Consider the following 11,817-nt stretch of genomic DNA (forward strand, 5'->3'; position numbering starts at 1 on the left):
TCGTTGTTTGGCAGGTCTGGACTGGATTCAAACCCGCCAGCTCTGGCATATGTGGCTGGTGCCCTAGCCACTGGGTTACAGGTGCTAAGCCTATTTATATATTTTAATATTTTTAATTTTTAAAAAATTTTTTGAGTTTCATGCCTCACTCAGTCACTCACCCTAGGTAGAGAACCGTGGTATTATAGTTCACACCAACCTTAAACTCATGGACTCAAGTGATCCTCTTGTCTAAGCCTCCTCAGTAGCTAGGATTATAGGTGTCCACTGAAACGCCCAGATAGTTGTTTGGTTTTTTTTCCCTATTTTTAGTAGAGATGGGGATCTCACTTTGCTCAGGCTGATCTTGAACTCTTGAGCTTGGGTAATCTATCTGCCTTGGCCTACCAAAGTGCTAGGATTACAGGCGTGAACCACTGCAGCTGGCCTGATATCTAAGTCATTGGCAGTTGTTTCATTTATACTAAAGGTAGTGAAATTAAAATGTAACTGGTAGATATAATTTATCATGCTTGAATTATATGCGTTATCTTAGAACATTAATTTTGATATATTTCATAGTTTATAGTGAAAATGATCAGTGATTTCCAAGTAAAAATATTTTTCTTCTTTATACAGACAGTTCTGGAGTCTGAAGAACAAGTGCTTGTTATGTATCATAGGTATTGGGAAGAATATAGCAAGGGTGCAGACTATATGGACTGCTTATATAGGTAAGTACGCTTTTAAAATCTTTACAGTCTAAATAGTATTATCTGCATTCAGTGATTGAAGAAGTAATGTTTTTATTACCTATTTCTCATTGAAATGTGCAGAACTGAAACAAGCCCTCCAACATGGACTCTTTTTTGCTATGGAGAAACTTCTGTAGTCTTGAGTCAGGTGGATACTTCACAGCCAGGGAGTGTGTGGAAAGTTGTTCTGTGAAAAGCAAAACTGTATTAACTAGCATGGCGTTGTTTCTGCCCGTCATCTGGAACATGTTAAATCTTGATAGCAATCACCAAAAATTCAATTCACGTGAAACTTTGAGGAGTCATTCTAAGCCTATGACTCCTCCAAATGTTATTTGTCTCCAGTATTCAATATTTTGTGTTTGGGAGAATGATTACCTTTATTAAGGTACTCAGCAGTTTTTCTCTTGAAATTCTCCTGTCCTGTTCTCTAGGCATATCGAATTAGTTCATAATGCATGCCCCATGGTCTTGCCAATCTTCTCGTCTTTCCTCATGCTATTCTGTCTGCCTCAGTTGCTTTTCTCCCATTCTCTGAATAACAAATGCTGGTGCATTTTGTTTGGTTTGGTTTTTTAAGACAGAGTCTTACTCTGTTGCCTGGGGTTGAGTGCTCATAGCACTCATCATAGAGCTCATCATGGCTCACAGCAGCCTCATACTCCTGGGCTCAAATGATCTTTTTGCCTCAGCCGTCCAAGTAGCTGGGACTTTAGACACCTGCCACAGTGCCTGGCAGTTTTTAGAAATGGTATCCTGTGCTTTCTCAGGCTGGTATTGAACTCCTGAGCTCAGGCGATCCACCCTTAACAGCCTACTGGAATCATGAATGTTCTTAATGACATCTAGAGTAGTGAATCCTTTCCAGAAAGTTACACCTTGATCTGTAGGCTGTAGAATGATGTGTCAGTGGGCATGAAAACAACATCAATCTCTTCTACATCTTCTTCTGAGCTCTCAGGTGACCGGGTGCATTGTCATTTCACTCTCCGGTGAAAAAAGAATCTTTTTTCCTGAGCAGTAGGTCTCAACAGTGGGCTTGAAATATTCACCACAGCATGCTATAAACAGACGTATTAGCCTTCTGGCTTTGTTTTTCCATTTCTAGAACAGAGGCTGGATAGATTCAGCATAATTCTTAAGGGTCTTAGGATTTTTGTGATTTTATTTTTTTTTAGTAGTGAGATAGGATTTTATTAGACAGGAAGGAATACAGAAGCAGTAAAAAATCTCCAGAGCCTCTGGCAAAGGGGGCAGAGCCAAGTCGGAAATCTCTCTTGGGTTCTTTGTCTAGGGGTATATATTGTCTGGAGAATTACACTTTGGCTAGGATTTGGTAGGTGGAAAAATATCCTTTCAAAGTTGAATGCAGTCCCTCCCCTGGGGCAAGGTTATTAGGCCTTTGCAGTTTTTGTCTCATGGAAGGGATTAGGGTGTGTGTTCCCTACTCGAGGTGGAACGACCCAAAAAAAACTAGGCACAGTTTATGGCCCACATACTTGCCCCCATTTACAATAGGGACATCAAAGATGAGTGAACACAGATCACTGTAACAGATGTAAGTTTGAAATATGATGAGATTTACCGAAGTGTCTAAGAGACCGAAAGTGAGCACCTGCTGTTAAAAAAGGCAGGGTTGCCACAAACCTTTCACATGTGAAACACTGATCTCTGCCCAGTGCGATAAAGCACAGCACAATGCAGCACCACAAAATGAGGGGGGCCTGCGCTACATGTTCTTTCTGGGGGACCTTAATTACTCCTGGCTTTAGCTACAACCTGAGTATTGATAACCACCCAGATATGTGTTCATCCTATGTGGTCTAAGTTTCAGAGGAGTTTATTTAGAGAGTGTGCTTGGAGGCTGTTCCGTAGGCACGTTGTCCTACTGCAGATGTTCAAAACTGAGCTTGGCGTCCTTTATACACACTCTGTGCTTACCCAGTATTAACCAGTTTTAGTTATTAGTAATCATGTGAGCCAGAACGCTCAGTAACATTTCACTCGGGTTTATCTTCTCAACCCTATTGGTCAAATCCTCAAGTAGCTCTTAAATCCTTTCCTTTGCATCACTGTTGTAGTTGAAGCCTTTTATCAGCTTGTGCCTGTCCTATTAATGAGAAAATCCCTGTAATTGGTCTTGTGGCTTTTGATTTCTCATTCATTCTATCTAGAGAACCTTTTACATTATCTTTCTTAAAGCACAAATTAGATCACTGTCTCAAATCATTTAGTAACTTTCCACATCTAACAAAGACTTAGAACTGATGGCCCATAGGAGTCAGTTTACAGACTTTTTTTTTGAGACAGAGTCTCCAGCTGTCACCCTCGGTAGAGCGCTGTGGCGTCACAGATCATCGCAACCTCCAACTCTTGGGCTTAAGCGATTCTCTTGCCTCAGCCTCCCGTGTAGCTGGGACTACAGGCGCCTGCCACAACGCCTGCCATAATGCCCACCATAATGCCCGGCTTTTTTGTTGCAATTGCCACTGCTGTTTTAGCTGGCTGGGGCTGGGTTCGAACCCACCACCCTCAGTGTATAGGGTTGGCGCCCTGTCCACTGAGCCACAGGCACCGTCTACATGGCTGTTTTGTTTGGCTTCTGTAGTGTTGGCATCGTGGGTCTGATCATTATTTTATATAATTATATTGGTAGGATAAGTGGAAAATCCTTTTCTTAGAGGACACAGTTGACAGTAATTAGATGAAAACTGTGTAACTGTATTTTATATACTTGGTAGCTGTGTAATCCAGGCAATCCCTGGGTTCTAGTCACAATTTTATAAGGAAATTTAGAATGAAATGTAAAGAGAATGAAATCATTCTTAATTTCACAAACATTTTTTAGTAGTATTTTTTCGAAGTCATTGCTAGTCCATTCTTTGTTCTGATTTCATAAGATGGCTGTTCTAAGTATAAGTGACTTAGAGATCTTGATTTTAAAGAAAAACATGAGCTCCTGCCCCATTCGTCTCAATTGCTTTCTGAATCTGTTTAAACTGGACAGTGGAGGTGAGTCCTTAAGAAAGGATCTGGCTTGGGAATAAATAACCCTTGAAATTCTAGTACATATCAGCATGAGAATTATTCTTGTGATGAAATTTTCTTGGATAGACTGGAATGCCTGATTTCAGAGGCTCTAATTTACCCTAGGTTATCAGTTCTTGTCAGTTTAATTTAACAATTAAAATTGTTAGTTGTAGTGTTAATGCTGCAGAAAAGTAAAGAACACGTGTACATTATACTTGAATAGAACAATTAGGTATTGCCTCTGGGGTAGTGTGTAAACTATTCTAAGAAAATTACTGAGAGATCTTTTGTTTTATGATTTTTCTAGGATATATATCTTTATTAAGAAACCAACGTGTGGCTAGGACATTTGATTGTAAAATTCTACAATTATTGTATAGTGACCTGTACAATAAATTAAGAATGGTACCCATATCAAAGTTAAAAATTGTGTTTACATTTTAAATTATGATGATTTTAAAACCTTAGCAAACTTAAACTATCAAGAGTAGAAGTCTGGACCAGGTGTGGTGGCTGACACCTGTAATCCTAGCACTCTGGGAGGCCGAGGTGGGTGGATTGCTTGAGCTCAGGAGTTGGAGACCAACCTGAGCATGAGTGAGATCCTGTCTCTTATTAAAAATAGAAAAATAGCTGGGCGTGGTGACATACGCCAGTAGTCCTAGCTCCTAAGGAGGCTGAGGCAAGAGAATCTCTTAAGCCCAAGAGTTTGAGGTTGCTGTGAGCTATGATGCCATGGTACTCTACCCAGGGTGACTGAGCCAGAGTCAGTCTTAAAAAAAAAAAGTAGAAATTTATCAGGACAGATGCTAGGCCACCTGGGGATGGGACTGCTATATGTTACATATAGAGAACTTTTATCTGTTTACACATGGAGTTAGAAAAATTCAGTGACTACGGGGTTCATCCCCCAGTACCTCCAAAAAGAAAAAAATTCAGTGACTATTTAATACTGCTCTACTGTAGTGTATTCTGTATTTATATGACTTCAAAGACTCCTATGATAAAGGATAGCCTCCCCACAGTGTTCATCCAGGCCCACCTCAGAGGGTAGGGCAGATGTGTGTATTTATTTTTATCTAGTCTGTGGGCGTACCTGTTCAGAATCCTGCTTAAGGTTTTAGGATGCCTTCATTACTTTTTCAAATAAAGATATTTCCTATAAGAAAAACAAAGTAGAACTCTGGACGAAGAAACTATATAGTTACTGTAAGTTAGTTTACATTGTATCGTGTGAGGGGAAGAGAGCAGTGGCTGTGACATCCACTTCTTTGGAATGGGGTAGTGAACCCAGACTTAATCTAGCGTCTGTTTCTTTTTTTAGACAGAGTCTCACTCTGTGGTCCTGGGTAGAATGCTGTGGTGTCATAACTCATAGCAACCTCAGACTCAAGGGCTCAAGGGATTCTCTTGCCTCACTCTCCCAAGTAGCTAGGACTCTATGTGCCCATCATAACACCTGGCTAGTTTTTCTATTTTTAGTAGAAATGAGGTCTTGCTCTTGGTTAGGCTATTGTTGAACTTCTAAGCTCAAGCAGTTCATCTGCCTTGGTCTCCCAGAGTGCGAGGATTACAGGTGTGTGCCACTGTGACTGTCTAGCTGCTGTTTCTCTTTCTTTTCCTTTTTTCTTTTGAGACAGAGTCCCAGCCTATGCCTTGAGCAGAGTACAATGACGTCACAGCTCACTGCAGCCTCAGACTCTCCAGCTGTGGGCATCCTGCTGCCTCAGTCTCCAGAAGTCACTGGGATTACAGGCACTCCCTGCGGCACCCAGCTGGGTTTTTCATTTTTTTTAGGAGTAAGGGTCTCAGTCTCACTCAGGCAAGTCTCAAACTCCTGAGCTCAAGCAATTCTCCCTCCTCAGCCTCCCACATGCTGGGATTATAGTGAGCCGCAGTGCCTGGCTAGGTGCTATTTCTTAGAGTGAAGAATTCACTATGCTAAGAAGTTTACGCTGATTAAATCTAAAATGTCTGGTTTAGAATGAAAGATTTGGTTTATTATATCTTAAACAAGGAGCAGTACAGTTGATCAAAGTGGGCACCTCAACTATTGACACAGTTTTCCATCCTAACAGTAGCTTGTGGGCTGAACATGGTGGCTCATGCCTGTAATTTTAGCACTGTGAGAGGCTGAGGCCCAAGGATCTCTTGAGATCAGGAGTTGGGAGAGCAGCCTGAGCAAGAGCTTGGCCCCCATCTCTATTAAGAATAGAAAAATTAGCCGGACATTATTATGGTGGGTGCCCATAGTCCTAGCTATTTGGGAGGCTGAAGCAGAATTGCCTGAGCCCAAGGGTTTGAGGTTATTGTGCCCCATGGACACTCTAGCCTGGGGCAACGGAGTGGTACTCTGTCTCAAACACATACACACTAAAAAATAGCTTCTGTGTGCCAGTAGTGAAGAATCCCAGAGAGTGGATGGCTGTGAAATGGCAAAAGGCATTTTCCACAGCTTATTGATAATTGAATGCTTTTCCTTGCAAGAAGTGGCCCAAGCCTGGAAGCCGTGGGAGTCTCTTAGTGGGAGGTCTGGAGAATGTGGTGAATGACAGAGGGATTCTCTAGTTTGAGCGGCATCATTTTTGTGACATGTGGTTAAGTGCTATACAAGAGGAGTGGCCCGTCCCTGTTGACCAGTGTTGGCTGCTTAATCGCAAGCCTCCTCATCCTGTTGTCTAGTTGGTGGCAGTAGACATCGGTTGTAATTGACTGACCAGGTTTCGTGAAGCTGTAGTGGATACTGCTGTGGTGCTGGACCACCAGATAGACACCATTAGTGGGTTTTTCTTTTTGGAATGAATATTTGGTTTTGGACTGTGTTTTAGCCCTTCATCTTTAATCATTTGTGCCAAATGCTTGCAATTGTGAAAAAGAATCCATTTTTTTTTTTTGCAGTTTTTGGCTGGGGTCAGATATGAACCCACCACCTCCGGTATATGGGGCTGGCTCCCTACTCCTTGATCCACGGGTGCTGCCCAAGAATCCATTTTTTACCACATGTAACAGTACAGTGTAGAAATGGCTCACCTTTATGCTGTGACAGCTTTGAGATGATTTCTCTTCTGATGCTCATTAAGTTCCTGAGGACCCCATCTATCCAGCTTCTTTATTTTACCTTGGTGATTTGTTTCAAATGGTCCCGTGTTGTTGGAGTAGTGACATCAAACCTTGCTGTGTAGGTAAAGATGGATTAGCTTCCACTATACCTTTCAGCTCATCATTATCCACTTTGGGCTCAGGTCCTCCCAGGACTCTTTCAAGATTAAAACCACCAGAGTGGAACTTCTCAAACCATCCATGTACTATGGGTTCATTAGCCACAATCCTTCCCCAAAACTTTATTGGTATTTTGAGGTGTCTGTGCTGTATTGGTTCCACCTTGGAACTTATATTCAAAAATAATAAGAATTTTTTTTTTTTTTTTTTGAAACAGAGTCTTACTATATTGGCCTGGGTAGAGTGCTATGACATCACAACTCACAGCAACCTCAAACTCTTAGGCTTCAGTGATTCTCTTGCCTCAGCCTCCCAAGTAGCTGGGACAACAGGTGCCTGCCACAGGGCCCGGCTATTTTTTTGTTGTAGTTGTCCTTGTTGTTTGGCAGGCCCGGGCGGGATGCAAACCCACCAGCTCTAGTGTATGTGGCTGGCGACCCTAGCTGCTGAGCTACAGGCGCCGAGCCACAAGCGTTTTTTTTGACTTACCCATGATTTCAAAAAAATTGCTCTAAAATTTTTTTTGAAAGATAATTGCAAGACAAAAACGTGCATTTGAAGGAATGAGGATGTGCCTTTGCAATAAAAAAAAGTGTCAAAGTGAAGTGTCAGGGATGCCAGGTATCAAACATAGAACTTAAGGAAATCGGGCATTTCATCCTTAAAAACCTAATATATGGGGATAAAGGAGCTACTGTAGAATCCTGAATTGGGAAGTGATGTCCTTAAAGCAGGAGTTTTTGCTACCAGAAACTGGAAGCAGACTAGTCATAAGAGTATTGCTCATGATGTAAGCAGAGGGTCACCAAGTGGCATTGGCAATGGGAAGAGATAGTGACTAGTTGAGGAAGATGGAAAGAGTGACTGGTGGGTGACAGGAGACAAAAATGGAAGGATGGGGTAAGTAATGCCGATGTTTCAGGAAACATTAGGAAGGGATAGGATGGCCATGAAGGAAAACTGGCTTGGAGCAATGATTCCAGATAGAAGGGTGTGTATAAACCATGAAGATATGACAATTACATTCCCTCTACTTAGGAAGTATACGTCATTGTTAAAGTGTTACATTGGTTCGTATGTTCTAGCAGAGATGGAAGATTTTTTTGTGGGCAGAGATGTTTTGTTTTCCATTTTTTTGTCCCTAGTACCTGGCGTACCTTGCATGTAGCACCCTCTTGTCCAAGGCTTGTTGGATGAGAGTGGGAGGACTCCTGAGTTTCTATGCCAGTTCTGCCATTCACTAGCAGATTGACCTCTGGCAAGCTCATTAACCTCCCTAGGCTGCAGTTGTCTGCTGTATAAAAAGAGGATCGTAGTAGCATGACATGTGGCTCGTAGTATTCAGTCGTATACGATGGATTAGGCTGTGTCTGACATGTGATCTCCATAAATGTTAGAGATTAGTTTCATTTCCTGGCACGTGTGGCTTTTATGATGTAGCTCCTGGCTCCTTTTCTAAGTTCCTGTTCTAACATTAGCTTGTGCTGTCCCTGCTATCTGGAATGTTATCCATTTACTTATTCAATAATTCTTGGGACAGGTACCTTTTGTGAACTTGGTATTTGCCTGCTAGTTCTGCATGCTTTGTTCTGAATGCCTTACATTCTGGAGAGAAGGTGGACTTACAAAAAAAGTAAACCAGTGAAAGAATAGGGTTATGTCACATAGCAGTAAGTACTATGAAGAGACTAAAATGCCAGGTGGCACATCTAGGTTATAAGCCTTGGATTCCAGAGTTCTGCCACTAGTGAATTTTGAAGAGGAGCTTGTTTAAATAGTTGTAGATATACCGCAATGGAGTTGATTCTAGGATTTATATTTTTCATTGTCTCCCAAAATTGGTGGAGTTAGTGCCATAGCAGTTTTTCCTGTCTTTGTTTTAGTTTCACTGGTCTTTAAATGCTAAGTGGATCCTTCATTTTGGTGTAATAAGGCTTGGAAAGTGTATGTTTTAATATGCAAATTTTATGATTGTTACCTAAATACTTGTATTATCAATAACTATTTACACATTGGTAGACTCTTTCAGATGAGTAGTTTTAGGTGGTGAGCATTAAAATCTAGGATGGTAAAAAGTGCACACAGCTTGGTGCCTGTGGCTCAAGCAGCTAAGGCACTAGCCACATACACCTGAGTTGGTGGGTTCGAATCCAGCCCGGGCCTGCTAAACAACAATGACGGCTGCAACCAAAAAATAGCGTTCTGGCGGGCGCCTGTAGTCCCAGCTACTTGGGAGGTAGAGGCAGGAGAATTGCTTGAGCCCAGGAGTTGGAAGTTGCTGTGAGCTGTGATGCCACAGCACTCTACCCTGAGCAACAGCTTGAGGCTTTGTATCAAAAAAAAAGTGCACAGTTGAACATTATCGGTCCTTACCACAGATACTTTATTTTAGGACTCTGTCTAAAATAAAGATAAAACTCTGTCATCTCAGTTATTCTTAGAGTTCATTGTAGTCATTAGCTTTAGAATATGTTTAAGCGTTTTCCTCTTTAGACAAAGTCATCTTACGTCTGTCAGTTGTGCCCTTCCTGTGTGTAACTGTCTATCCCATCTTCTTGCCTATTGATTATGGTCTGTTTTTGTTTAAAAATGCGAAGTTATATTTTTTTCTGGTGATAAAATATGGAGACCTGACTTGATTTGATCTTTTAGCCTTTCTGTTTATTTTAGAAAGTGAACTGTATCTTGACTTTACCAGGAAGAGTCTGGAAATTAGGACATGATACTGTAGGAGGTCAGGGTCTTGGAGAAGAGCTGTTGGACTATAGGATGTTGGGAATTTTTAGAGCAAACCCCTTGAGGTTTTTGAGTGAGACTGGGGTAATAGTTTTTTATTTATTTTTGCTACTCTAGAGGTCTTATTCTTTGTCTCTTAGGGCCTTGCCGGGAGATGGACTGATAATTTAAATTTTTATTATATTGGTAATTTCTGCATAATTAGCTTCTTCTAGACTTTTTACTGGACTATTGTGTGATTAATTTACAACCCTAAAATTATTACTTTAAAGGTATAAGTTATTAGCTTTTCTGCTGATTTTGACTTAACATCCAATGATTTCACATTTATTTTTCAGGTATCTCAACACCCAGTTTATTAAAAAGAATAAATTGACAGAAGCTGACCTTCAGTACGGCTATGGTGGTGTAGATATGAATGAACCACTTATGGAAATAGGAGAGGTAGGAAACTCTTTCAATGACGGGCAGAGCATGAGAATGTTTTTATACATTGAGGTAATCTGAGTCACTGTCCTCTTCTAAGGACACTGAGTCAACTGTCTGAAAATTATCAAGATTTAAAACATCCTAAATGTCAAGTAAATAAAACACTGTAATGAAAATTGAGGTGGATCAGAGGAGTAGAGATTTTTCTAATGATTAAATGTATGATGGGTGAATGAAATGGTTAATGGTTCTACATTGTAAAAAACTCATAATACTATATAGAAAATGTTGAGATACTTTTTTTTTTTAAACTTTACTTAAGATTTTTTTATGTTTATTTGTTTATTTTTTTTAAGAGGCAGGGTCTTACTTTGCTTCCCAGGCTGGTGTGCGGTGACAGGCTCATAGCTAATTGTTAACCTGTTATTCAAGTACTAATCAGGCTCAGGCCCACCTCTGCTTAGCTTCTGAGATCAGAGACATAGAGGGTGGTATGACTGTAGACTAAGGTGACCAGATTTTAATATTGGTAAAACAGGACACCATTGACCGGGGGGTGGGGTGGGGTGTTCTTAATTAAAAATTTGGTCTATATGGAACAACAAAAATTTTCATAGAATGCAAAAATAGTATTGTAATATATATATGTATATATATATATTTTAATTTCAACATAAGTACAATTTACAAATATAATACATTAAAAAAATTATGTATAGGGCAGCACCTGTGGCTCAAAGGAGTAGCGTGCCAGCCCCATATGCCAAAGGTGGTGGGTTCAAACCCAGCCCTGGCCAAAAAAAAAAAAATTATGTATAGTATTATTTTATTCTTCGGCATATTTCTCATTTGAATGAATTTTTTTAGTAGATTGCTGTAGTTGTTTAAAAGGTCATGAAATTTTTCACAAGAATTTGTTAAATTATATTTCACACATAAAATGGCTTTCAAAGTCTCAATACTTAATTGTGATTTTTCTGATGTCCACACTTTATTTACCGTAGAAAAAACACGTTCAGTTGTAGCATTAGTTCCTGGTAAGGACAGCGCGTATCCCACAATTTTTTTTTTAGTGCATTATTTTATAAAACATGGTTTGTTTCAAAATGGTGAAATATTTCTAACCATTCGCTCTCTATTGTGATTTTTGCTGATGCCCAAGAGTTAACCTTTTCCTTATCAATATATTTTTTTAATAATGATACCTTATAAGTCGTAAATGTCACTTTCAAGGCTGGCACTAGACTTTTTGCCACCACTATAAAATATAGATAATACGAGTACTTTCTGCTAAATTCATGAAATAAATAAATAAATTACTTCCCTAAATTATCTGAATAGCTGATTTGTTGACATCTCTTGTTTAACTAGCACTAGCACACAGTACAATGTGTATCGTCTGAGAGACAGTTACAAAATGTTTTCATTGTTGCCAATGCCAAAAAATGCCATTGTTCATTAAGTCCAAACAATGGTGGTCAAATTCTAACTGATCAACAATATGAACTTTGATAAGCAGTTCTTGATAATCAGTTCTCAAAATTATTTGTTATTATTAAAGTTTAACATTATAGGCTCGGGGCCTGTGGCTCAAGTGGCTAAGGCACCAGCCACATACACCTAAGGTGGCGGGTTTGAATCCAGCCCAGGCCTGCCAAACAACAATGAC

At 40.1% G+C, this 11,817-nt stretch overlaps 1 protein-coding gene across 2 annotated transcripts in view; it reads left to right on the top strand.

The window, feature by feature from the left end:
- Positions 1-11,817, top strand: part of CUL2 (cullin 2) — a 99,752-nt gene that overhangs the window by 34,288 nt on the left and 53,647 nt on the right. For both annotated transcript variants that reach the window (XM_003786712.2, XM_003786713.2), the window contains exons 4-5: positions 619-713; positions 10,058-10,163. In XM_003786712.2, the coding sequence (XP_003786760.1) occupies positions 619-713; positions 10,058-10,163 (201 nt within the window). The remainder of the gene's footprint in view (positions 1-618; positions 714-10,057; positions 10,164-11,817) is intronic.

This window comes from Otolemur garnettii, unplaced genomic scaffold (assembly GCF_000181295.1).
Source record: "Otolemur garnettii isolate 467f Iridium unplaced genomic scaffold, OtoGar3 scaffold00019, whole genome shotgun sequence".
Taxonomy (NCBI): domain Eukaryota; kingdom Metazoa; phylum Chordata; class Mammalia; order Primates; family Galagidae; genus Otolemur; species Otolemur garnettii.